This window comes from Emydura macquarii, unplaced genomic scaffold, assembly GCF_026122565.2.
Source record: "Emydura macquarii macquarii isolate MOO-44397 ecotype Brisbane River unplaced genomic scaffold, CSIRO-AGI_Emac_v2 contig_2846, whole genome shotgun sequence".
Taxonomy (NCBI): Eukaryota; Metazoa; Chordata; order Testudines; family Chelidae; genus Emydura; species Emydura macquarii.
Window position 1 is genome coordinate 2,261,166 of NW_027132983.1, and position 27,288 is coordinate 2,288,453.

Genomic DNA, 27,288 nt, shown 5'->3' on the forward strand with positions numbered 1-27,288 from the left:
GGTTACTTTCTGTTCCAAATGTACAACAGTATAATGGTGCAGCGTGGCACTACAGAACGGCTTAGGAAAGGAAATGAATACCAACCCACAACAGAAACTGGTGGGGCTACTTACTTAGCAAAATATAAATATCCAAACTGGACTTTGGTAAGTGCTGCCTCTTCTTGCAAGAAGTTCTGTGGTCTTTAGCGTGCACTCGTGGTGTTCAAATCACCTTCAGTACCAACACTCCAACCTTTGCTGTATTAAAAGTAATTTTGCTCCCTTAGCCTGAAGGTCAATTTAAACCGGACATGCCCAGAATAGTAGGACTGAAGGGGATGTAGAAGCTGCAGTGGATGTGGAAAACAACTGAGTTGAGCCTCCTACCCTTTTAAGAAATCAACTAGTCTAGTGCACTTTGTGCTGATGATGGGCACTACTAATCTGTAGCATTTCTCTACATAAGCTATTATTCTGTAGGACAGAATACTATGTAGGTGTGTTAAGGAAACAGGACATTTTGCAGACTTACTGAATAAGGGTTTATTTTACGAAATTCAGATATCCTTGATGATTTAATTATCCCTTTACAAAAATCTTAAGATTTACAAACCTTCAGAACACGGATGCTGCAAAACATGTTCAGGCATCAAATATTAGAACATAACAAAAGCATACAAAAAACATGCTATAAGACAAGTTGACAGATGAAATGGTACATTAAACACACCAATTTATCTGAACATATGCAGTCTGTCTTTAATGGTTATTCCTAAAAGGAATTAGAATTTGAATTTGTTTTGGTTGCAGAAAACAAAATTCTCATCTAAACCTTGAACTTGAGCTCTACAGATGTCCCAGGGCTCAGAGTCGGGAGTATATCCATCTTTTTACTGTATCATAAATTGTTTAAACTATATTGTTTTAACTTTAAGCCACTTATAGAAACTGCAATGAGTTTTTGCAGCTACAGAAATCAATCACCTCTCCATGCCAAACTGAGCTTTAGGTCTTAACTTTAGTACATTATAAAATTCTAATAATCCCACATCACAACCTTAGCAAATGTTCCCAGTCAGTCACTTCTTGGTGTAGTAAGACCTGCAGTATGACTGCAACCTTCTTCTGAAAAAGAAATTAGAACTAAATCATCTGGTTATACCAATTTACTTACAGAATTTAGTACTTATATTCTAGAAATAATTTCATACCCATAAAACACTCATTTAGTAAGTATAAGACCAAAAGGCAAGTTCAATGTAAAGTAAAAATTCAAATGAATGTAAAATTTCTCTTCTGTAGAGAAAATAGTGGTCTGTTTCACATTTTAATATAAAAAAATGTTACTAGAACTAATGCTGTAACAAAGATTTGCTGCTGTGCACTGGCAAATAAGCATTCCACACTGTCAAGTCCAGTTTACCTGCTTTCCCAGATATGAAAATCCATGGGTAAATATAAGTACAAGATTAGTCTATAAAGAACATGGAGACAATTCAGTCTACTGGACAAGCTCTAAAACTAGGTCCTTGCTGCTTTCCTCTAACAGCTGTAGGGCAAGAAAGGTCCAGTTAAGTCACCTGGTCAAAACTTCACATTTTCTTCAAGAAACTTCAGATGGCGAGCCTTCACACTGTAATTTGTGTACTTCTCTCCCATTTGCGCCCGTAAGTGCAACTATTGAGCGTAAAAGAAAAAGTCAGCTGGTTTTTAATTAGAAACATGAATGCTGCTATCTGAGAGACTTACACTGAGGATACCAAAGCACCTTTAAATAAAAATGTCACATAAAAAGTCTGACCGATCAAAAGGGGAGCGGATAACATTTAAACACAATCATAGTGTTAGCTCAAATAAAGAGCTTATTCCAAAGTGCCATAGGTTGCACGAAATTCCAGAATTAAAAGGTGTGAAATTTAACATAACTTGAACCTTTTTTGATTAAGCTTGTCTGCACAATAATTTGTAGCCAAGTTTTGCATGGAAACAGCTAAGATCTGTTAAGACTTCATCTACATTAATTAGGAATATTAAGAATTGGTTTCTGCCTTTGGATACACCTTCTGACTTCATTGGAAGCTGTGCATGTATATTTGAAGACAGAATTTGGCCATTCAAAGTTGAATACAAAATGGAGATATGCTAATAGATTAATGTCAGAATACTCAAATCTCTTGTACCTTCTCCAAATTTGAAGATAAGGGTATATGGCATTGCTATAAACTTTAAACTAGGATCAAAGAATTCAAGGCTGCCACCCCCTTCTTACACATTGCTTAACATGGTAATTTGTTTAGTCAATATACACGAGTATGATACTAATTCTGCAAACAATTAAGCATGTGCTTAAGTCTTTGCAAGATCAGCACCTATATCATTACATCATACCAGTTTCTCAAGGTATAAAAATGAAAACAATCCCATTTAGCCTTCTGTGGAACAGAAAAGAAATGAGTACAACTGACTACAGTATGTAGGAGAGATATTCACCTCTCTCTTCAGTTCATCATCTTCCTCCATGATGTCATACACTTTCTCCAGAAGTTTCACTCCCAGCCCTTGTACCACATCAGACCTCAGAATTTCAACCATTCTTCTAATCTTTTCAGGACCAGATAACACATCTAAAATAAGTAATACAATTAATTACTTTTACACTGACAATATTAACAATCACCCTATATTTACTGGAAGATTAGAGTGATTTGTACCAGCAAATACATGGGAGGTGGTTTAGAGCTGTGGAACTGGCACATGATCTGGATGGCTCTGATCAGCAATAATTCAATTAAATGTGGTCATAGTAGGTGACTACTGGACCCCTATACAGGTGCAAGGTCCATACAGATGCAGTCTGCAGAATCAGGTCTTGGCGGGTTCAGAGTTTCAGGCTCAGGAAGACATCACTGTCTTAGTGAATACTCGGATCATGTTTGGAAGGTTCTTTTTAGTCATAATGGTAGAAATGTTTTTTAAAAATGAAGTTGATGTTCTGAAGAACAATTATGTGGCAAAGAGTGGATTCTACAACAAGTTTCACAGCCACATAATATACAGAATCCTGATAGAAGGTAAAAAATACTTCAACCACTTTACATTTGAAAAACAAAATGAATGTAAAAGTTCAGTAAGTACTGTATTTATACATAGGACAGAATAGCACGGGCAGTAATATTGTCTTCCACCAATGTGCTTCAATGACCTTTCAATCCTTCACTTCTCTGCTTAAACTGCAAACAAGGGATCCCACTGATGAATGTAGTTTTATGATAATGGAAGATCTTCACTAGGAACCAAAACAGAAACTGCCAAGACTTTACTTTGGACACTGAAGTCATCCAAAATTAATAGATCGTCACTACTGACACAGGCTGGATTTAAGACAATGACTTAAGGTTGAAAGACATCATATTGTATTAGCACCCTAAATCCCCTTTCTGCATTAACATGTGAAAGTAAAGGACTTGATTTAACCAGAGAAGATTGCAGTTTAAGAAAATTTAAGCCACAGCACTTACACCAGCACCTTCAAATTGGTTGTAGATTTCCATTACTAGTAACAGCAGCTGTAAAACACCTGAGCAGATCACCACACTATTATAAATTTTAAAGTGCAGCTATGGTGAGAAAAACTAACTATGTAAAAAGTCATTTCTCACTGACCAAATTTGCTCCCCTGTATATTCAGAGTCATGTCTCCTAACTATAGAGAGCTTTCACTACATTTTTACTCCTGTTATCTTTGCAGGACCACCGTAACTATGGGAGATTGATCTTGATTCAGTTTTGCTTTGTCAATCACCAAAAGAGAATTAACTAGAATCCTTACTACTCACAACACATGAACCAGGAAAAACAGTTTGAGAATTTCAGATTCAAAGCTGACTTTTTTCCATCCATCTTTTGAGTTGCAAACTGAGCTTGAGCGCTGGGACCCTGCAAAAGGGGGATGGTCCCAGAGCCTGGGCTCCAGCCTGAGCCAGAACATCAACATAGCAATTTTTAGCCTTGCAACCTGAGCCCCTCAAGCCGGGGTCAGCTGATTGGGCCAACTTCAGCCATGCCACACGTCTTTTATTCCAGTGTAGAATGGACCCTGAAAGTCAAAAACAATTCTTAAGATGCCATTTATAGAGTAGCTTTTCAGAATATGACCACTCTTGTGAAGGCCGAATTTCAAAAGATGATTTACCTGCATTTATTGGTGCAAAATTAGAGAACTACTTGCAGCTGCAAAATGAGTCCCCAATTCTGTGATGGGATCTGTGCAGGTGGACTCCTGCATCTACACAAAGCCCCAGATTTTTAGATGCTGAGTTGAGTCCCATTTAAAGATTTAGCCTTAAAGGTGATCTGCAAAGTTTTAAAGCAACCAAATTATTTGGACCTTTTAAAGTTGTATTTTAAGATATTGAAATCTACAAACTTTAACTGTTTAAGATCCAAAACCATAAAACTTTAAAACTTCATAGTGGGGTCACATATTGACAGATTACCTTACGGACCACCTTTCTCTTCCATTCACAACTGGATAGAGCACCTCCTCTCCAACTGTCAAGCAAATAACATCCCTGTGGCAACTATAGCAATTGCTTACGTGGAAAAGTGATATTAGGAAAATAATTTATTCTTAGCTGCTTTCCTGTGATTAACAGCTAGAAGAAAGGAGAACCAGTCCCATGCGAGCAGCTAGCTTTTCGTGGACCATCAGCCAGCTTTCTTTGGACCACCAGCAAGTGCTCTGCTAACGATTGGTGGTCAGTAGACCACAGTTTGAAAGCCACTATTTTAAAGCATTAACAGAGCTACAGACCTGAAGGAAATTCTTCAAATTTGAATCTCTCTGGTTCATTAGATACTTTTCCATGTAGGATCAGAGTGTCTCTGTATTTTCTATGAAGCTTGAACTCTGATGCAGGGGTTAGAATTGAAGGGTGTTCATAGTTCTCTTTAGAATCCATTTTCAGTGTCTGAGTCATTAGTTGTACCAAATCATTCATTTCATTTGTATTGCTTTTTCTAGAAAACGAACAAAAATAATTCAATTCTAATCTCCATTTTGCAGTCAAGGTTTACTTTCCATAATCTTGTGATCTACACAGGCCCTGTTAGGCAATCTGTTAAATCCTTCTTGCTATGCAGATACGTTGGTGGTGATAGTAATGCAGAAGAGGCATAGGAGCTTTTAGCATCATTTCATCTAACCTCAGCACTGAGCAAGGCTTAACACCAAAGTTTAAGAAACCAGCCAGCCACCAACATCCAATCTACAGTAGCGTTACCACCAGTGGAAGTACAATGGAAGAAGATTTTTAAGAAAGATGCCAAACATAGATAAGATCCTAGGTAAATACTTCAACTGAATCCACGATGTCAGGAAAACCGTGTTAGCAACTTTCCAACTAATAATGCTTAAGGTTTCCAGACACACTAGTTCCTCTCATTGATTCTGAAAGATCAATTTCCTGGAAAGCATTCATGCCAACAACTGGAGGCATAGCAGCCACATACACAAAGAAGTTAAACACAGTAGACTAGGAAGTGTTTGTCACAAAAGAGCAACAGGCATCTGATTCATTCACTGTGTAGCTCTTCATAACACCACTGTGCATCATCTTTAGAAACATTTCTACACACAGTGTTCCACGTCAAGTGAAAGCAAGATAAGGTACTGACACTGCAGATAAGTGACTACTGAATGTCTCTAGGCAAGAAAGAAAACACTTACCCTTCCTTGGAATCTCCATCTGATTTATCTGTGGAGCTTGTGGAAGAGCTTAGCTCATCATCAGACAGACAATGGATTAATTTTTTTTTCTATTACAGATAACAAAAAACCCAAATTACTTTGTAGAATTAGGCATTTAATTAAATTTATTTTTATTGAATCAGTAGTTGTACTATAAGCATGGATTTTTTGAAGTATGTGATAAAATAAGCTTCAACAAGCACATTTTTACAATTTAACTTTATAAGTAACACTTAAAAGCCTCTTGTATTTAATTCCAAGCTAGTCAAAGCACATACACCTCATCATATACTCATTTAACTGGCACTGAACCTCAACTGCGCTGTTACCACCTATACCAAATGCTTTCCCAAGTATGTTAGAGAGCCTATGTTGTAAGTCAGGCAATTTGTGCTATGTTTAGTCTGAGACCATGTGTAATTTCATTGGCAAGTTTATGATAGAAAGGTAAAGGAGGTGTCATTTGATTAATAAAAATCTACAAAATCATGATTTCAGTGGTGTCACCCTATGTGGTATGATGGGGGGGACTCGCTCCCCGCACCATCTCCCAGCCCCAGGTTCTCCAGTTGGTGGGAATTTTGATAGTACAATATTGTTGGAAATGTGTTGAGCCGGGTTTCATTCAAAAGCCCTTTCTCCCACAAACACAATGGTACCAAACATGAGAAACCTAGAACAATTGTGCAGAATCATATTAGAGGAAAACATTTAAAATCAACATTTAAATTATACTTTAACTCAGTAATTCTCAGTTAATGACTTAGAATAGCTAATTCAAAAGAGCCATTGTTCTCAGACCACAACCTATCAGTCTTTATATAAATATTTGTATACATAAATTGTAAATATGTAAACATTTTTAATCTGTTTTTCTAACTCTCCAATGTCCCCAAAAATTTTCCATGGTGCTTCAACCCACTCTTCTTTTGTGTCGCTGAAATTTTGTGTGTTCAATCCTGAGCACAGCATGCAAAAGCTGTACATTACTAGCATATGTAAATATAATTTATATGCACTAAACCCATCTGTCCTTGATTTGCATGTGCAGATGAGGTTTTTGCATGTCAATGTTATTTGCACACACAATAGCATGCAAAAAGACTGTCCCTGCAAACGATTAGGCTGAGGATAGTTACATGAACATGCAGAAAGCAACGTTGTGAAAGTCTGGCACTTAAGTATCTTTGTTGGAACTCTTTCAAATCCATACTTAGAAATGTGCTTTTAAAAAAAACTTCAACTTTGTATACTAAAACACATTCATGATTTTACTAAAGCAATATATGAATTATGCAATGAACATGTTAATGAAAATTAATCACTTCCACTGTAAAAAGTCTTAGTGTTTGATTTAACAATTACTTATTTTTGTTAGCATGTAACTTTATGCATTAGCCAATATAACTACAAATTGAGAAATAATCTTCAAACCTCAGTAGACAAACAGTATTAGAAGTAATCCAAGTAACCTACTAGCCTGAAAATTATTGTTGGGGGATTGTTTTGTTGTTAACTGACTGAGTGTTCCCACTCAAATGGCAGATTTTTCTTTTTTTTAAGATTTATTTACTATTTTCCTTCAATTGTGTATTTTTGTTTGTTTGTTTGTTCTTTTAAATGACACAGGTTCCATAACATGTGTTTTAAGCAAATTTACCAGATGAACCAATCCAACTATATGAATGAACAAACCTCAGGGTATTTTCCAAAGGACAGCAAATGAAATTGTTTATCAAAGCATGAGTCAAGTTAACCGACTCATTCAATTCTTTGCCTCTGCTGAGTGAATTGACCTGAATTAGAAACTGATCATACCAAACATAAAAGCTGAGTTATTGGTGCTTATTGTACCCAATGTCTTTTGCAGCAACAGCTTCAGAATAGCTGTGCATTCTTACTGGCCAGGAAGTAACTCTACATGTACTACAGCACGTTATATTTTGTAATACAAGTTCTTTTTGTTTATTTTTCAACTCAAATTTGGTCTGCATTTAAATATTTCAAAAGCAGATGAACGTAGATTACCTGAGAAATACTGGGATCTGATGAGGACTGAGTAACTTTAATACAATTTTCCACAAGTGATTTTGCTTCAACTACCGCACTATGTGATGCTCGTCTTGCTGCAGGCACTAGAAAGATGACATTTTTACAACATTTATTTTGAGCATGTACAAGGGAGAAACTAAAATCTGGCAGAATGTAGATGTATGCTCTGCTAATTCCCCATACTTCTCTACCAATGACTCTTAATTCTGGCTTTCACCGTCCCTTGCTATTCCAGTCCTGAACTGGGCCTTTCCACAAAGCTCTGCCAACGCACTTCAATTACTATATTCACCACCACCTGGTATTCCAGTCCAGGGCATCTCAAGCAGAGACTGCCTATAATCTAGTAACATGGTAGCTTTGTGATAATGACAAGAACAAGACCAAACTCATTTTCCTTAACTAATTCTGCTTCTGAACCTTTTGATCTTGTCTTGCAAAGTGGGCACTGGTGACATATTTAAAGACAAAATATCATGCTGCTTCTTTATAAATCCATGGTATGCCCATATTTTGAATACTGCATGCAGATCATCCCATCTCAAAAAAGAAATACTGGATTTGGAAAAGGTACAGAAAAGGGCAACAAAAATGATTAGGGGTATGGAACAGCTTCCATATGAGAAGAGATTAGTGAGACTGGGACTTTTCAGCTTGGAAATGAGATGATTAAGGTGGGATATGATAGAAGTCTATAAAATCATGACTGGTGTGAAGAAAGTAAATAAAAGTTTTATTTGCTCCTCATAACATAAGAACTAGGGGTCATCAAATGAAATTAATAGGCAGCAGGTTTAAAATGAAAAAAGGAAGTATTTCTTCACACAACGTACAGTCAACCTGTGGAACTCCTTGCCAGAGGATGATGTGAAGGCCAAGACTATAACAGGGTTCAAGCAAGAATTAAACCCATCAGTGGCTATTAGACAGGATGGGCAGGGATGCAAAACCATGCTCTGAAGTGTCCCTAGCCTCTGTTTGCCATAAGCTGGGAATGGGTGATGGGATGGATCACTTGATGATTTCCTGTTCTGCTCATTCCCTCTGAAGCTCCTGGCATTGGCCACTGTTGGAAGACAGAAAACTGGGCTAGATGGACCGTTGGTCATACCCAGTTTGGCCGTTCTTATGTAAAGTATTTTAGTCTGTCTTGTCAGCATACCATCAGGGCCAGACAAAAACCAGCCAACAGAAAACAGTGAAGCTTCTAACTGAAAAGTCCATTTCTTGTGGAAACGTCACATTACCACCATTAACACTACTGAACGAGCATTAGAAAAAAAAAGTTGTGTTAAATAAAAGCTCCTATTAACATCAAAGCTACATTTCAAATACATCTTTTTTAGGAAGTTAATACTAAATACCAGATTGCAAGACTTTAGTGTTTCCAGGGAGAAGCCATCTCACTGCATCTGTAGAAGAATTAGCATATTAAAAAAAAAAAAAAAAGTTACCAGAAGGAAACATCTCTTCTTGGGATTGTTTTAGCCTCCTCCTCTCTCTTGCCGACAGCGGTCGATCCTTTAAAATAAATCAAATCAATATTAATAGTGGCAGTCATGGTGGTTTTTTCAATCTGTCATATTTGAAATAAAAGTTCTGTTCAAATACACCTGGAAAAGACGACTACTAACTAAAGTTTTCAGGCAGTTCAGCATGTGTTGTATTATTTTTTCCATAGTGATCTTGATCAACAAACTTAATTCCTTTAAGAAAGGACCCGACAGCCTCCCTACTTCAATTAAGGGAAAGACGGGATGATTTTCCATCCTCTCACTTGATCAATCAGATGCAAGAGAGAAATTTAATCACAGAGGATAGCCGCTATACATTTCTTTTCCCCACCCCACATGCTTTTGGAGCAAACTGCTCAGAAGAAATAGTAAGAATATGACAAAAATAAATATGCACATAAAATGTTCAGTACAAACCTTTGACATTTCTTTCTCATTATTTTTAGACCTATTTACAGACTCTGTGACTTCAGTGCCATGCTGATCTGCAGTACTGTATGTTGTCTTCACATTCACATCAGGAGGAGAAGGTAAGGGCCGAGGAGCAACTGCTCTGAACTTAGAGAGAATTAAAAAGTGGTTACAGTCTCATTTCTTCTCTCAACAAATTAAAATGCTCTAAGATCTAGAACTGCAAGCACAACAATCTAACAACCCAGGACTAGGAGTCACGACTTTTGTGTCCTATTTGCAATTCTACCATTGCCTTCTTGTGTCCCCCCCTCCACTTTTCCCTAACTTCCATATTCTCCCTTTTCCTCTATGTCTGCATTTAGCTAACATCCTCACAACAAAACCCCACACAAAACAACAAAAAATCATGGAACTAACATGACATATGAAGCCCACCACACTGTTCACTATGCTTCTATGTCAAACTCATTTACTCCAATCTTTCATTTTTCTTGTTTATTTAGACTGTCAGCTCTCTCTGGGGGTAGGAACGGTCTCTCACTAGGTGTTCTGTACAGTGCCAAGTACAATAAGGATTCAGTCTTGGTTGGGGTCTCTAGGTACTACTGTAATCATAATAAGTCATGTAATCTTTCTGTGCTTTAATTTGCTTATGCACGCTAGGAGGATTATTGTTTTGTACTCTGAGTGCTGAGGGGCTTACTGATTATACAGTGCTTTGGGATTCTTAGACAAAAGGCACCCAAAGTATATTTCCAAGGCCCAAAGTTACTCATTTTGTTATAAATGCAATTCTATAGATGTGTATGAAATGAGATTATTATACATAGACTGGAGATGGTTTAAATAGTGGAAAGGATTTAAAAACTGTTACAATCTTATTATAGGATGGGAAGAAACTAAGATAGTAGTTCACTGTCATTTTAAGTGATCAGATTGTCAGATACTTTTTATTCATCTGCACCTTCTCTGAACAGACTTCACCTAGCTCCCTTTTCTTCTGCCGTCGCTGCCAAGAGAGAGAAGGTTCATAGACAGAGCTATGAGGTTGTAAGTGAGAAGTGATTTTTTCCTGAACTCCTGGATTTCCATGAGACGCTTCACCCTAAAAAGTAAAAATATTTTTCTAATCTTTAGGCATGTGTTTTCCTGATTCCAATGTACACTTGTTTTTGCACATATCGACTAAGGCCACTTAACCCTTTGGATCCTATGGATTTTTTCTTAATCACAACCACCATAAACATCTATTGTTGTCAGTCTGAAAAAAATGCCTGCAATCTCTTATTTTTATCTTTAAAACTACAGACAGAAAACACAAAAATCAAGACTACATTACCCTTGCTATAAAATGGACATTTTAAATACAATGAAGTTAGAATATTCAAAATTATGCTTCCCACCACACCTAGCATATTACAGTTGCATAGGGAAGCATAAATAAATTTCACAAGTTCTGTACACTTAAGTCTCTACCATAATACTGCAATACATCCAGTTTTAGTATTTAACAACAAATACGTTAGCAAAATTTCAGATGTGTTACACCATCCTAATAGCGACTTCAGAAAATCCCTCATTGTAATGTAATAATAATCCTACTCCAAAAAACAAATACTCTTGGGGGAAAGATAGTCACCAGACAACATCATCTGAGATTTCCCTTTAAGGAAATATCACTATTTTAAAGCCAAAAAACTAAGCAGAACTATAATGCTAGAACACTTACTTGAATGATGAGAGGAGCAAATGATGCTAGTAACTTTTCAGTGGAGTCCAAACTCTGAAATAAGGAGGTACTACATTTTCATGGACAAACTAAAATAAGAGCAAGCTTGGTAAAGTGTAAATATTAATAACATGAGAACGACAGGCTTTAAAAGTCTCATTCTAGAACAGAGCTTGGTGAATCACTAACTAAATGAAACAGTGTCCTTATGTATAATTTATGGAAATGACAGCTACGCACCCAGGACAAACCTACTGTTTAAATCCAAGGCACAAGACATAATAGGGAAATCGCTTGTATTTTACTTTAATATACTTTCATTAAGAGCCAAAACATTGCTGGCCCTGTACATGAGCATTAGAGAGAGATGAGGGCAAAGAAGCCCCTTACCTACTTCCCCCACATACCCATGTAAGAGACAATCATTTTGGCTGCAGGTGCTGAAGAGTGCAGGGGAAAGGGCAATGGCCAATGTTTCTGCTTCCACCAACCTCCCAGATCAGGCACCCTGGAAGCCAGGGAGGGAAGGCCAGGGTACTTCACATTTTCCCACTTCCCAAAGTTTTGCCTTTCTTGTAGTCTCATTTCCTGTTTATTCCTTCACTCTTCCCTTTTGTAATCACATCTCCATTGAATAATTTTCTTTTCCCCTCCTGTCTTCCTTTAGATCCCCTCTTCCCTTCAGTCTCTTCCGCTATATTTTCTTCCACCATCCTCCACCTTCTCTAACTCCATTTCCATCGTACTCTCCCTTCCTCCTCCTCCAGTTCCCACTCCGAATTAGGGCTGAATATGGCGCGCACACACACACGGGGGGGGGAGGGGAGGAGAGAGAGAGAGAGAAAATGATAATAGCCCTCTTGGAACAGGGATTCAGGAGCTCCAAGCATTTTCTTGCCTCATTCTTTCACAAGTGGAAGCAGGTAATTTTTGCTCCCAAGCAAGAACAGCAATAAGGATGATTAAGGTTCGAGCCCCAGACTTTGTCTCATATGGAAGCAGTGCTGCAGGGATACTAGGGTTTCTAGCTGCTTCAGCACCCCAAGAGCCTGGTCAGCAGTGCCCTACTTTGAAAGGTAGCATTTATTCAGCTTTGTTCTTTCCACAAACCATCCACTAGTTCAACTTTCTAAAAAGCATGTTTAAGAATTAAATAATTACCTGGTCATCATTTTGCATGTGATCCTTTGAGACAGGCTGCAGGAGTTTCAAAGTGTCATCACCTTCATCTGCGACATCAACAGCAAACTGCTTAGAATCCACATTTTCAGTTCTAGATCCTGGCTCTGAGTTTTTCTGTAGTGCCTCTTCCTCAGTCTGTGGACCATTAGATGTTATTTTACATTCTACTTCATTAGGAATGCTTAAATGCCTTGCTTTGTTATCCTGTAGTAAGTGATCACTTTTAGAGTTCCTCCTTTCAGATGGTAAAATATCAATATCCACTTTGCTAATTGTTGCTATGGAAACTCCTGTGCTGTTCCTCTCATTCTTGTTTGCTTTTTTTTCAGGCTCAGCAGTTGGTATCTCTGAGGGATGAATTTCAAAAGTTTTATCTTTGATTAAATGTGTGTCTTCGTTCTGTAGTTAAAAGAAACCCCAAGTGGAATTACCCTGTGAGGACTATTTTAGGTGCTCAAAGAAATCACCTGTGTAGTACCAGACAGTACATAAAGTGATGATAAAACAAAATCATAATCAAGTACAATTTGTAAACATCAATACAGTGCTATAACAATGGCTTTCATAAAACTATAAAGTCTGAAGAGAAGCTTGGCACTTCAGATGTCAACAGACAGCATATTCCAAACACTCTGGTTTCCATAAGCAATGCACCCACTTTGCCCCTATGACCACATGTGGTAAACAGGGTCCTAGCAGCTCTCCAAGATGTATTAAACCACATGTTTAAGGCTTCAATGTTAAAACAAGATCTGAAACTAACACCAATGGGCAAACAGTGCAGAAAATGAACAGAGGGCAAGTGATTCATCTTTGTGATTACATCTGTTTGGACCATTGTAATGTATTCATCTCTGGTAACAAGCAATCTTCCCCAATAAGTACAATCGATTTTCTAGTCACAAGCTACAGCAAACATTTTCACTGTCAACATTTGTCTGTCGTTAAACATTTGCCAGCATTTCAGTTAATCCAGTGACCTCAGAGACTCTGCTAGGTATACAGGGTCACAACATTAACATGACTGTGCCACATGCAAAAGCTTAAGTTCACTGACCCAACTGTAAGGTGAAAAAAAAATCCACATAACAGTTCCACAGAATAAGGATTAGTTATAATGTTTCATGAGTATCTTTCAGTAAAGACCATTGCAATTAGTTTTACTGATCTGTGGCTATTTTCTTAGCTTCAAAAGTAGACGAATACAGCTCTTCTCCCCTCTTCATAGGCAGCTTACATGGTTTTATTAAATAAGCATATATTAGGAAAACAGAAAGCATTTCAAAATATATTTTTATATCATGTCACTGAATATTTATACAAATATTTAAAAAAACAAGATGTATTCTTTAGCAAAATGTAACTTACAGCTCTATATTTCCTGGCTTGCTCAGGGGGATGTTTTTGGGGTGTGATGTTTCCATTATTAGATTCAATCTTCACTGAAACCACAGAAGCAGCACTTTTGGGTGTAGGATCAGATATTTTCTTATGATTTTTGGCTGTTTTTCTTTAAAAAAAAAAGTCAACAACAAAAAAAGTTGTTCACCCTCTAAGGGCAAAGATTTTAAGATGTTTGTGGTTTAGACTATCTTATTAAATAGATGCCATCCAGTTACAGAATCCAACCCTTTCACATTTGTAGAAAATATTTTAAATTTCCACTGATTACAGAGTTTCTATCTGAAGCACTAAACACTGGGATTGACTTTCTCTGCTTTGTATCTTATATAGTCATTTTCAGATGTGCAAAGTTAGAATGGTAGTGGTACACTGCACTGACTTTGTAGAATTGGTATAGGTGTAAATGACTGCATAATGTACAAAGCAGAAGACAGTCAGGCTTACCAATTTGGGGACACAAATATCTGCCAGTTAAGTTTATTGCCACCATGTCTCATATCCTGGAGCAATAAAGTGGTTAACCAAATCTGATGACAAATTATATAATAAACTTTTTTGTTCAACATCAGTTAAAAACAAGCAAATAGCAAAAGGAACTTGTCTTTTGGTGATTTCAAATGTGATGAAGTGGCCTTAGCACAGACTGATAAGGAAATGCAAGTGAAGATATATATTTCTTATCTATACTTTGGATTTGTCAGTTTTTATCTCACTTTTCTGTTCAGAGTAAGCACCAAGCACAGATTTACTACAGAGCTTGGAATTTGCAGAGTCTATTAACCAGATGATCTGTAATTTTTTTCAAATGTCACAGAATCGTTTCTAATTTTTGCCACTATCTCCTCTAAACTTGTGAGCTCACTATGGTCCATCTACGCTGGAATGGTCAAAGAGCCAGCAGGAGAAAAGCAGTACTTTTTTTTATTTTGTTATTTAAATACAAGATAAATGAACTGGGATAAATGCAGCAACTGGGGACAGTGTCTCTTTATTCAACACCCTCCCTCCCATAACCCAAGCTTTTTCTCTCTCTCTCATTGACTGAATAAAGATCAGTCTCCACAGGGCCTCTCCTGTCCCAATCTGAAAGTGACTTCCCCCTTTACTTAAGCGTGCATGATGTTCTTCCTTCAGTCAGAAAGATGAGCAAACAGACTCTTCAGAACAGACACTATGGGTACACCTATAGTGCAATTAAACAGCTGCAGCTGGCCCATGTCAGCTGACTCAGGCTCCTGTGACTCAGGCTACCGGGATATCAAATTGCATTGTGTAAGTTCAAACTCAGGGTGGAGCCCAAGATCTGGGACCCTGAAAGGTGGAGGGTCACAGAGCTGTGGTTCCAGCCTGAGCTCAAAGTCTACACCGCAATTCTGCAGTCCAAGCCTGGTGAACCATGTATACATACCCTAATTCTGTGCATTGGTGGAAAGGTAACGCTCATGCAGCTGTTTTCTTTTCATCCCATAGCACAAGTGTATCACAGCTGCAAGAGATGTCAACCTTACTAGTGCTGAGAGTCTCAAGATTGATCCCAAAACCAGGTCTCTCCATTGCTTTGGCCAAACTACTTTAGATTTTTAATTTTATGAAATTGAGGATTACAGTGGGATTCTCCGGCTGTCAATAATAAAAGAACAACCTTTGATTTTCTAAATACGATTGTTAATCAGGGAACAATCTATATGGCACATCACTTTAAAATTGTGTATGCGCACAATACTTTGCCCTTTATAGCACTTGTCTTTTGAGGATCTGATTGTTTTAAAAATATTAATTAATCCTTACAACTTTTCTGTTAAATAGATCAATATTATCACAACCATTTTATAAATGGGGAAAACTGACAGTCAGAGAGGTTAAGCAACTTGTCTAAGGATTCTAAGTCCCAGAGCTAAGAAGAAAACCTGGGGTGTACCAGTCACATGCTCTAATGAGTAATCCATACTCTCATTTTTCACAAGTTACAACATAATAAAATCAACAGTGGACATGAACCAAATAACGTGGCCAATTATTTTTTCAAATAATGGATAAATTTTACTTGTAGGAAGTATAAGGTGTTTAGCTTTTCTATAAAAAGAAACATTGATTCATTAATAAGGGCAGCCAAATACAATTTCTAACATTTAATCAGGCAAAACTTTTCTGTGTGGCTGGTTCCAAACACTCACCTAAGTGAAAGAACAACAGGTGGGTTGTTTACTTTCTGAAAGTAATATGCAATCCCAAACTCAAATCCATTTCCCTTCTACATAGGCTTAATAGAAATTTCCATCTTCTGAGTTGCCTCCTGTTATAGTTCTCAATGAATTCCTTCCCTAAACAATCTCAAAAGACTATTTCTACCCATACCTTGTAGTTACACACAGCAAAACTAACTTCACCATCCTGCTCCAAAATCTAGCACAGATCGTTAAATAATGATTACAACATTACACTCAACAATCAGTCTCTCAAACCATAATAAATTAAATACATCTTACGCCTTTGTGGCTTCCAAAAACAGAGATATTTGGTGCTTGATATACGGTTGCCTAAGTATGCTTTTCACATTAGGTCTTTCTTCAGGTTTTTTGCTAAGCATAGTTCTTATTAGTTCTGCTAGTTGTGGGCTGTAATCCTTTGGCATTGGTGGAAGCTGTAAAGAGTATTGAAAGGATAAATCTGATTATGGGAATGAATGGATTACTAATGTTCATAATATGAATCTGATTAAATGTTTTAGACATTCAGATGATGTCAATATACAGCAATAAAATCATTAACACATTTGCTTACAGGAACTGCTGGATTTTTTGAGCGTTAGGGCTCTCTCTGATTCAGCTAGGTACTTAAACATAGCCCTTACTTGAAATGCAGTAGTCCCACTGAGGTCAATAGGACAGCTCAAATGGTTAAAATCAGCCAAGTGCTTAAGTATCTTACTGAACAGAGGCTTACGTAAAGTTTGATGAAAGATCCAACTGTTAAGATGGGTTCAGAAATTTTAAAGCAAGGTATTCAAAGCTGGTCAGTTGTGCTTTCTAAGATTTGCAAACAAAAATTTAGTCACAGAGAACCTTCAGTTTATTTAAAACAATTTTGTTATGGCTCAAGATTAGGATTTAAGTTTGTTTTATAACATGCCAAACCAAATACAGGACTAACACTGAGCTAAAGAAATCCAGCTGTATATGCCAAACAAGAAAATACTGTATATCTGAATAGTGAGAGGATTCATTGCATAATGTCAAAATTAAAAGTGGAAGAGTTATATCCCTAAGGGGTTAAGTGAATTATTTCCTCCAATCTACTAGCTGCACAAGGTGAATACAAGAAAATTCTAGTGAGATCTTGAAAAGAAACTATTTTCCAGATCTGCCATTACATCAGTAGATACCCGTATCTCACACCAAACATTAGAATGGACAGGATGATGCAGTGTTACCATCACACAATGTGCAGAGGCAAAATTTTATACTAATACCACACAAATGAGTTGAAATTCTTACTTTTGATTGAAAACAATTATCTCAAGTTCCAGTCACAAGATTGGACTACAGGTTTGAATATACAGATTTTGTATTTAAGAACATGATTGAGTATCTATATCAGAAGGGTCTTCATACTGTAGCATATGTCCAAAATGTTTTCACTGAACCAAAAAACAAACTTTAGATCAGCTTTTACCTTTCCTTCAATAATTCGATAAACTAAAGAGTTCATGTCTTTAGCGTTGAAGGCATGTTTCAGTGTGGCCATTTCATAAACACAACAGCCCAGAGCCCAAACATCAGACTGTGAAAAGAAAACCAGAAAAATCAGCATAAGCAGTTCATACGCAATATGGAAAGTTTACTTTTAAAAAGTAGATAATATGCTCCTGAACAGCCCATTAGGAACAGACTGTTATGCTGAGCTGGCAGCCACCACAGTTAAGGTCACCACCAAATTCCACTAATAAACTTTTGGTTGCAGCCACAGTTAACAAAACTGGTCTGTCCTGAGTATTGCCACGTTTACTCTGAAGGGTAAGGAGAGTTTTTCTGCGAAGCATGAAGAAAATTAGTCTGTTTCTGAATTACAGATCATTAAAAAATTATCCTGATTTCAAACATTGGCTTGTCTCTAAAATTTCTGTGAGTTCCTGTAGCTCCATAGAATTCTGAAACTACTTCTTCCTTCATATCATTGCCATATCATTAAATCTCACTGAAAACTCAGCCATAAGCTACCTGTGAAAAATACGGATTGAAATTATGAAGTTACATCCAGAATGTTTAAGTCCCAATGCTGCACCGTGCACTACTCATGCAGATTGCTGCGGCCATGCAGAGCTCCAGACTTTCAATGGAGCTCTAAGCGTGCAGCAGCACACCCACATGAATCAGGATATAGAACCTGAGCATTAAAATGCACGTGCATGCACATGAGCACGCGAAAACAGTTTACCCACTAGTGACAGCTGGCAGCTTGGAGAAAACTGGAAGTCTTTCTATATTTAATTACAGTAACGAAAGTTTTTCCTTAGTTCACGTTTTTGGTACATCTAGCCTAAAGCTGAGATTTAACCACCAGAGGGGCATAGTTCTGTACATTTATTTAAAAGACTGTATAGGCTATGAGTATATTTTAATATTGCTCTACCTTCCCTTACATATTTATCTCCATACTCATAAATGTTTATTTTTTTATTGTAATATTCGTTATTACATACATAATAGCAATTTTAAAAGTAAAACACACGCAGCAAAAGTTAATCAGGAGTCCCCAAAAAGTGCTTTTTACAGAGTCTCTATATACTTCCATAACACACAAGATCGTAATGCTCTCTGGTTAATAGGTAAGTGAGTCAACATTGAACTCACATTGCTGTTCTAGATAAGTTTATATAAACTTCCCAGAGTTGAAGGCTTCCTTAAGTCAACTAACATAGTGGGGCCAATATATGCATCAATATACTTTACCTTATAGTTGTAAGGTTTGTTGGAGAACAATTCAGGACTCATATAATAAGGTGTGCCAATGAGCGTACTGGCCATATCATACTGATTTTCTAACACTCTGGCTATTCCCAGATCTCCCACTTTGATGATATTTGTTCTTGTCAGGAAAACATTTTGAGTTTTGAGATCTCTGTGTAGAATGTGTTTTTCATGTAAATACTGAAAAATAAAATATTAACAAACAAGTTAAACAGTTAATTTGTTCTTTTCTCTGACCAGAGTCAAAAAGGAAAAAGTACAAATGCAACAAAACTACACGTCACTATATAAGAGATGAATTACAGTTTAACGTGAACAGGTTGGTATGACATTAACACGCACACACACACACACACACACACACACACACACACACACACACACACACACACACCTATAGTATAATCTGCCTATATGAGTTTTTAAAAATCTCACCACCCAATAGGAGCAAAATGTGAAAAATTAAGGCTGAAAATCAATCCTTAACTCACTCTCCATTGTCTCTTCATATTGCAACTGATTTCAGACCCAATCTTGCAGTCCTAATTCAGACAAAATTCCTTACTAAGGACTATATGAAGTCAATGGGAATTTTGCCTGAGTAAGAAATGCAGGATTAGGCCTATGATTAGGAACATCAGCTGTTGCTGTGGACATTTGTATATAATCTAACCACAACATAAGAATGCCCATACTGGGTCAGACCAAAGGTCCATCTAGCCCAGTATTCTGTCTTCCAGCAGTGGCCAATGCCAGATGCTTCAAAGTGAACAAAAAGAACAGGGCAATCATCAAGTGTTCTATCCCCTGCCATCCAGTCCCAGCAACTGGCAGTCAGAGGCTTAGGGACATCCAGAGCATGGGGCTGCATCCCTGACCATCTTGGCTAATGGTCATTGAAGGACAGATCCTCCATGAATTTATCTAATTCTTTTTTTTAACCTAGTTATAGTTTTCGCTTTCACAACATCCCATGGCAACAAGTTCCACTGGCAAGTTAAAGACAGAATTTTCACTCCAACATCCTAGTTTCCTCACTATAGTCTTTCAATCAAACCCTTATTATTTTAATGACTTTTTTGTGATTTGATTCCCTTCACATTTTTAAAATGCAACAGACTGAAGCAGCTTCTGGGAGAAATAAAGTTAATGGTCTGGAAATTTTCACTTAAAAAGCTATTTTATTACAGGAATAAAATACAGTACTTCTGAAAGTAATACATTTTTTGTGCACACACTTCCTGGTTAAAATTAATTTTTAAGATGTTATTGATAAGTTTTGGCACAGAGAAAATTTTTGTCATTAAGTTGCAAACCCCCTGAAAACAGAGTGTTACCAATAACAGAAACAGCTCCTTTACTAGAACAAAACTTGCTTATATGATCTTGTTCAGAACTGTGTTTCTAGTTAAGGGCTACAATTACAATTAACTGCCAACCATAATGTCACTATGTGGCAATGACACATCACAGTATGCCATGTCTTCAGTTATAATCAATAGACAATTTTTATAAATAGTCTACCAGACTGAAGAGATGGAGGTAAAATATACAACAGCAGCCCTTTTTCTATATAGCTACCTTACTCTGACACTATCAATCTGTAAGCAATTTTAACACACCAAAACTGAAATTGAGAAGGGTTTTAATAGAAAGCAAGGAAAAACAGACCTATTTATTTTAAAACTAAGAAGTTATATGTTACAGAATATTCATACCTGCAATGCCATGGCAATCTGAACAAACCATTCCACCACCTGATTCTCTGGTAAAAGTTTGCCTTTCTGCTCTTTAAGTTTATGATATAGGTCCCCTCCTTCACAGAAGCCCATGACGATATATAGCAGGCCATCTCCCCCCTCCCAAGACTCCCTATAGGTGACTATGTTGGGGTGTTTCAGCCAAGACAACAGCTGGGCTTCTTGTTCTGCTGCTTTCCTCTCTTGGCTGGATGCATGTTTAAGGTTTAGCTTTTTGATGACATACTGCAGAGAGAAAAAAAGAAGATTTATAATGAACACACCCAAGTTACTATTGAAACACACTGGCAAATTCTAAAAATCTAAAAAACAATGTTTTAAAATATATAATTTTATATGGAAGCTGCAATTTATCCAGCACAGTTATATTTAATAGTGTTCATTATGTTGTAAAAATTGGACAAATATGGCTAACTCACCAAAATGTTGAAATATATGATTCACTAATTTGGTTTTCCCTAGTCGTAAACAGTTGGCCATTGCTGACAAATGCTTGCCTCCTGATCCTGAAATATTTTTCTATACATCAGACATGAATTATTCTCAAAAGGTTGACACTTTAATTATGTAACTCCTTAATCTATACTCACCTAAGAAAAATGGGAATGAGTTTATAGACCAAAGGCATCTAAGCTAAACCTGTTAAACTACAGAAAATTAAAAAAAAACTCAAAGTAGCTAATCTTCCTCTGTTTGGGGGAAAGTGGCCTGTTGAGTGGAAGCAGATTACTTCTGTAGAAAACTGACTAAGCTCAGGGAAACAGTATTGTACTACAAAGTACCAGAAACGTAGATCAGATGTGCACGAGAGCAGAAGGTGGCTAAAACCAAAACCTCTATAATTCAAAGTTTTTATTAAAAGTCCTCATTATTGATATTCATAAAAGATGAAGGTGGTGAATGATCTCCATAGCAGAAGGGACTACAAAAAATTATTTGTAGCACACAAATCCATTCAAAGACAGAAAGACATATATTGGCAAGAAAAAACATCTCCAGCAGTGAGTGAAATGGAACTGATGGAAACATAATTGGGGGTCAGAGGTAGAGAGAATACTTTTCTCTGAACACTAAAATGTTAGGTATAATTAATAATTTTCTACCAATTAAAACTTGTTCTAGACCAGTCAGATAAAAGTATAAACTACTAACATTTGTGACTCCCTGTACATCAAGGTTACTCCCCAGGTTCACAACTGACATTAAACTAAACCTTTCTTTGTCAGTCCTTTAATCAGATGGGGCCAGCCAGAACATGTCACTCCCAGCCCTAAATCTATTTAATTCCTCATTAATCTGCATTTGGAGATTTATACATCTAGATTTGAAAGCTGGTCAATTTTGGTCTCTAAATTGCCAATTTCAGTTTAGTCATAGGGAATCTTCAATTTATTAACAAGAATTTTATTATGGATGGCTGATGATCAGCAGATAAATTAGTTAAAGCGCTAAACATATTTAATGTATGTAAGTGCCTATTTATTATTGATCCCTTTCTCCTCCCTTACTCTCTTCTTGTTTGTTACATTCATTCATTGCAATGGTTTCAGGTCATAAGCTCTTTGTGGCTGGGACTGTGCCATCCTGTGCATCTGTATGGCGCCAATCCTCACTGGAGCTTTTGGGCGCAAAACAACAACTAAAGAATATTTATGTACAAATTTATCTACAAATCAAATGATGCCTCCCAAATGTCAGTATCCATGGTGACTGTCTAGGTAGCTCACTTATAAAGTTGGTCCTGATAACAGAAGTCCAATGTGCTTAACTGATGTTTATGAAGAATGCCCTTTTACTTAACCAGAGAACAAATTATGTAGAAATACACTACCTCAGAATTTAAAGCACATTGATTCAGGACACTTTTTTATGTTAGATAAACTCCTCATCTCTTAAAAGGGTACATGGTTGTGGTTCATGGTAGAGCAATTTCTAATGGGGAAAAAAGCAAAACTAATTATGACGTCTAGGGCTTGTCTTGACATACAACACTAAAGCAGCACAGCTGCACCAGTGCAGCTAAGCTGCTATAGGGCTTAAGGGTTAGTCTACACTTAAAACTTACAGCAGCACAGCTGCATCAGTACAGCTGTAAGAGCGCTTGTGTAGCCGCATTGTGTCAGCGGGAGAGATCTCTCCTGCAGACATAATAAAACCACCTAAACGAGCAACAGTAGCTATGTCAACAGGAGAGTGTCTCCCACCAACGGAACACTGTCCACACTAGCGCTTACGCCTGCAAAATTTATGTGGCTCAGGGGTGTATTTTTCACACCCCATAAGCGACAAATACTTTGCCAACATAAATGTTAGTGTAGACAAGGTCTTAGTGAAGAAGCTACTATGCTGACAGAAGAGCTTCTTCTGTGAGTGTAGTTAATTCACCTCTCCAAGAGATGGTAGCTATGTCAATGGGAGAAGCTCTCCCATCAACATAACCCCTCCCCCCCAATGTAGACAGTGCTATGTTGGTATAACTACATTACTCAGGGCTGGGGATTTTTCACACCCCTGAGCAATGTAGTTATACCAATATAGGTCTGTAGTGTAGATCTGGTTGTAGTGTTGGAGATAAAATAGAAGTAGCCATCCATTTAACATGTAATAGACCAACTGCAACTGTATCTTTGATGTGGGCACAGAATATATTAACTTCGTAATATTTCAGCTCCACCTCTCAAATGCACAGAACTGAAACTTAAAATTTTGCATATATTATAATTTTAAATCTAAATGCCACCATTTATATTCTCTTCAATGTAGGTATTTAATTGGTGTATTATCCTTGCAATTTGCATTCTTGACCATCCCTAATATCTATCCTAGTGCTCATCTGCAATAGTTAACAAGCCACGTACAAATTACAGGGGTAGTAAATGAGAGTAAAAACTGATCAGATCTTCCCTTTTGCTCTTTTCTATAATACAAGAACAAGACACTATAAGAAAATTAAAATAGGTGCAGTTAAAACAAAAAAGGTAATAATACTTCATTTCACACAACATATAGTGTTGTGCAAAGGCCACTATTCTAAGTTGTCCAAGATATCAACATTCCCAAATCAGTCTGCTTCCTAAAATACTTTGTGAAAGTAAGCAAAAGTTAAAGACAAACTATGGTACAAACTGGATTGTTTAGATTAAAAGAACTGTGGTAAGGACTCAAGGCTCCTGCTAAAGTCAACAGCTGCCATGGTAAAGAACAGACAGATTCTAGAAGTCGGGGGAAATGTTTATAATAGAAGTCACCACAATGTGTTTTGATTAGTTAATTTTAATAGGATGAGAATGCTACACCTCTTCTTGGATATTATTTATCCAGGAGTCATGAATCGTTGATTACTCCTTCATATCTAGTTTTCCTTCCCCACTTTATTTTTCCTGTTTTCTTCTGTCTAAGCCAGCCAAGACACCATTCAGTGAGTCTGTGACCAGAGGGGCATGTTAAAACAATACCTTCAGAGCAATGATTTACAATCAACACTGGCAAAGTTTGCCAGGTCTTGGAGCAGCTGATATAACCTGTAGTGTGCCTGTGTTTCTCCAGCAATGGGTTGCAAGTGGAAATCAGCACCAGACACAGAAGCTGCATTTTCTATCTTTGTAATTCTTCTCCCCTTTTTGAGAGTTTGTCTTAAAGGAACAGATTAAAATACCTCAAAACCATCTATTTTAACCTGAAAAGGGCAGTTAATGTCATTTTTAATACCATCCAAAGGACTGTCAAAGCAGAGGGGGTGGGTTCCTATGAAAGACCTTATACAACCAAAAGAAAAGGAAATCATTAAAATGAAAGCCTTAATTCTTTAAATATTGAATTTTTAAACTTCTTTTTATGTATTTAATAACTTTTAAAATATTATGATGGGATTAAACCAACAATTTAAGATGTTAAACAGTTAAGTCTGGTCTGAGGTATCATTTTAACATAGTGAACAAGGGTTTTATCAACATTTTATCCCTCATTTGGACGGAGATAAGCTTTTTCAATACTATTGTAGACAGTTTGTATAATCCAGGAGATCAGCACTAAACACCATTGCTGGACAATTTTGTGAGTGATAATCTTTGTAATATGTTCTGAGCTAAAGATGATAACAGTTCCATGCTTCAGAGCATAAATTCTTGCAAGGGTCAGGAAGGAATGCCATCCCATATTGCACAACAGGCTAAATGGGGCCATGGACTCAGGCATTGATCAACTCTGGAGGCACTGCTGGAATAAAAGGATGGTCTTGTGGTCAAGGAACTGGACAAGGACCCAAATCAGCTACTTCAGTTAGAGCCCAGGGAGATAGAAAGGGGGAAACCAGGCTCCCCTGCTTCCTGGCCCCATTCTCCAAAGACCCCGGGATGGTCGGGGGGCGGCCATGCTCACCTGCTTCCATAGACCGCCCCATAGAAATGGGGAACAGATTCCGCTGCTTTCCCAGGACCCGCACCCCCCCGACACACACACACAAACACACACACACACACCGGGACTCAGGCGACGGTCGGACTCGACGCCCGGCCGCAGTCCACGGAAGTGAAGGGGCAGACGGGAGCCCTCCCGCGGCCAGCTCCCCGCTTACCTGTCTGTTGTCCTGCCGGTGCCGCACCAGCACCACCTCGCCGTAGCTGCCCTTGCCCACGGCCCGCAGGAAGCAGTAGGCGGCCAGAGGCATCCTCCCAGCCTCCGGCGGCCCCACAGTGCTCGGCGCGGGACAAGGGGCCGGAGCCGCTAGGGCTCAGCTGCCCGGGCGCCTCCAGAACTTTACTACTGCTGCTGCCATAGAGATCCACATGGGCCGCCTCCCTCTACCATAGAAAGCACCGCACGTAAACAAGCTCGCCGCCTCCCTCTCTATGGTATAGCTCTTTACGTCACTGAGACGGCCATCTTGGATGTGGGCAACCTCCGTCAGTCACCGAAGCAGCCATTACAGCTGTGGGCGTCCTCCCAGGCGGCCATCTTGGATATAGGGTGGCTGCGGCTAAGTTAGGCAGCCATCTTGGAATTTGAAATTGTCCCAAGATGGAGCCTGTTGCTAGCCTCTCTAGAGTGAGCCTACTGGTGTAGCCCAGGCCCCGGGTCTCCTGCCCAAATGAGGCCGCTCAGATTGTCTTCTCCTGGGTGACACAAATGAAGAGAGCAGCATGGGCCTCCTGCACCCTCCTTCAGAGCAGCTGAGTGTCCAGAAACAGCAGGCCCAGCATGCATCACTTGGCCTCAAGTCAAGCAAACCGTGCGGCCCACCCCGGCGACAGGGCCCAGCCTGCAGGGTGTGGTGGACCCCCCCACCAGGGGACAGGCCCAGCATGCAAAGCTCCCCCTCAAGCCCAGCAGGAGTGGAGCCCATCAAGTAGCTATATGTCAGGTACCAGCTAGACCTGCCTAGGGTGGGAAATTGAAAGCCTGCAATTTACATCATAGCTGCTCTTGAAGCCAAGGTTTTTTTCATCATATGACCAAAAACAGCCCTCCAAAACCAAAACCTCGCTTCTCTTCAGTGCCCCTTTCATCTGCGGCAATGAAAGGCTGGAGGCTTTGGAAACATGACAGAAATCACACACAAGCCTGCCTTCTAGACAGGCCCCCAAATCTTAAAGTTAGGCAAGTATGTACCTGTTTGTCCATATTTTGAGCACCCAGCAGTTTAGCATGGATTACTGTACACTCAGAATTTCTGAAAATTAGGCATTTTATTTAGGTATCTAAATACAGATATAGAATCTTGATATTAAGCAACCATTTTTGTATATCTTGGTCTTAGGTTGTAATTTATCTATGTACTTAATTTAAAAAACAACAACAACAACAAAATTTCTTTACACTCACATTTAAAGTTGAATCTTTTCCTTTTACAAAAATCCTAAATTAAACACCGAGTTATATCTGAGAATTTACAGCCCCAGAAACAGTTAAGCACAAACCTGACTTTTCACACACTCAAAATAAGGTATGTGCTGAAGTATTTTTAGAACTGGGATCTAAAATGTAAATTTGTACTTACACTGGTTTTATCTCAGGATCCAAACAGCTTAATCTGCTCATCACTTATGTTGGAGAATGCTCCTTCTTCCTCTTCTTTCCACATTTATTTATATGAATTATATTTAATTACATAATTCCTGGTCCACCAACATGCAACCTCAGGCATTGGATAAGGTTATAAGTGTTTCCTGCTCATGAGAGAATCAACAGCAGAAGGGCAGGAGCATGGAAGAAAGCCATGGAGGATTAAATACAACTACGCTGGGGTTTGGGCCTGCATGTGGAAAATGAGCAGGAATAGGTGGAGGATGGGTTGGAATGCATGTGTGCAGATGTCAGGCTAGTGTTAGAACCGTAATGGATATTTTGATTTTTTTTTTTTATTATTCAGTCAATCAAATATAATGTAAAAATGTTAATTTGGTAGAGAGACTATATTTTCAATCTTAACTATGGTTAAAACATTGTTTTGCATAGAGATTTTGTAAATCATTTTCTATAACTTTTGCTATACCTTCAAAAGTTCGGTATTTGCTTTTTCCCCATTTGCTTAATGTTT

At 38.0% G+C, this 27,288-nt stretch overlaps 1 protein-coding gene across 5 annotated transcripts; it reads right to left on the minus strand.

The window, feature by feature from the left end:
* Positions 1-500: 500 nt before the first annotated feature.
* Positions 501-26,995, minus strand: NEK4 (NIMA related kinase 4). 5 transcript variants are annotated; one of them, XM_067568042.1, is made up of 17 exons: positions 25,327-25,587; positions 20,712-20,978; positions 18,976-19,173; positions 17,699-17,806; positions 16,513-16,667; positions 13,991-14,132; positions 12,602-13,021; positions 11,441-11,494; positions 10,676-10,816; positions 9,715-9,855; positions 9,238-9,304; positions 7,760-7,866; positions 5,711-5,799; positions 4,796-5,001; positions 2,473-2,606; positions 1,563-1,659; positions 501-1,107 (listed from the first exon to the last, which is right to left on the minus strand). In XM_067568042.1, the coding sequence occupies exons 1-16, from the start codon at positions 25,417-25,419 to the stop codon at positions 1,567-1,569; spliced, it is 2,415 nt and encodes an 804-aa protein (XP_067424143.1). In that variant the 5' UTR covers positions 25,420-25,587; the 3' UTR covers positions 501-1,107; positions 1,563-1,566. The 5 variants fall into 5 exon arrangements, 4 of the variants coding, with proteins under 4 accessions (XP_067424143.1, XP_067424146.1, XP_067424142.1 ...); XM_067568045.1 differs by lacking the exon at positions 25,327-25,587 and adding an exon at positions 26,749-26,995 and having other exon boundaries at positions 501-1,659; XM_067568041.1 differs by having other exon boundaries at positions 501-1,659; positions 25,327-25,586.
* Between the last annotated feature and the right edge of the window lie 293 nt (positions 26,996-27,288).

Bases quoted from the DNA above. Each gene is read 5' to 3' on its own strand.
- NEK4 (XM_067568042.1), bottom strand. From the start codon at position 25,419: ATGCCTCTGGCCGCCTACTGCTTCCTGCGGGCCGTGGGCAAGGGCAGC. The intron at 20,979-25,326 runs GTAAGCGGGGAG...TTCTCTCTGCAG, and splicing joins ACCGGCAGGACAACAGACAG to TATGTCATCAAAAAGCTAAA. The intron at 13,022-13,990 runs GTAAGTTACATT...TTTTAACTACAG, and splicing joins AAGCCAGGAAATATAGAGCT to AACGAAGACACACATTTAAT.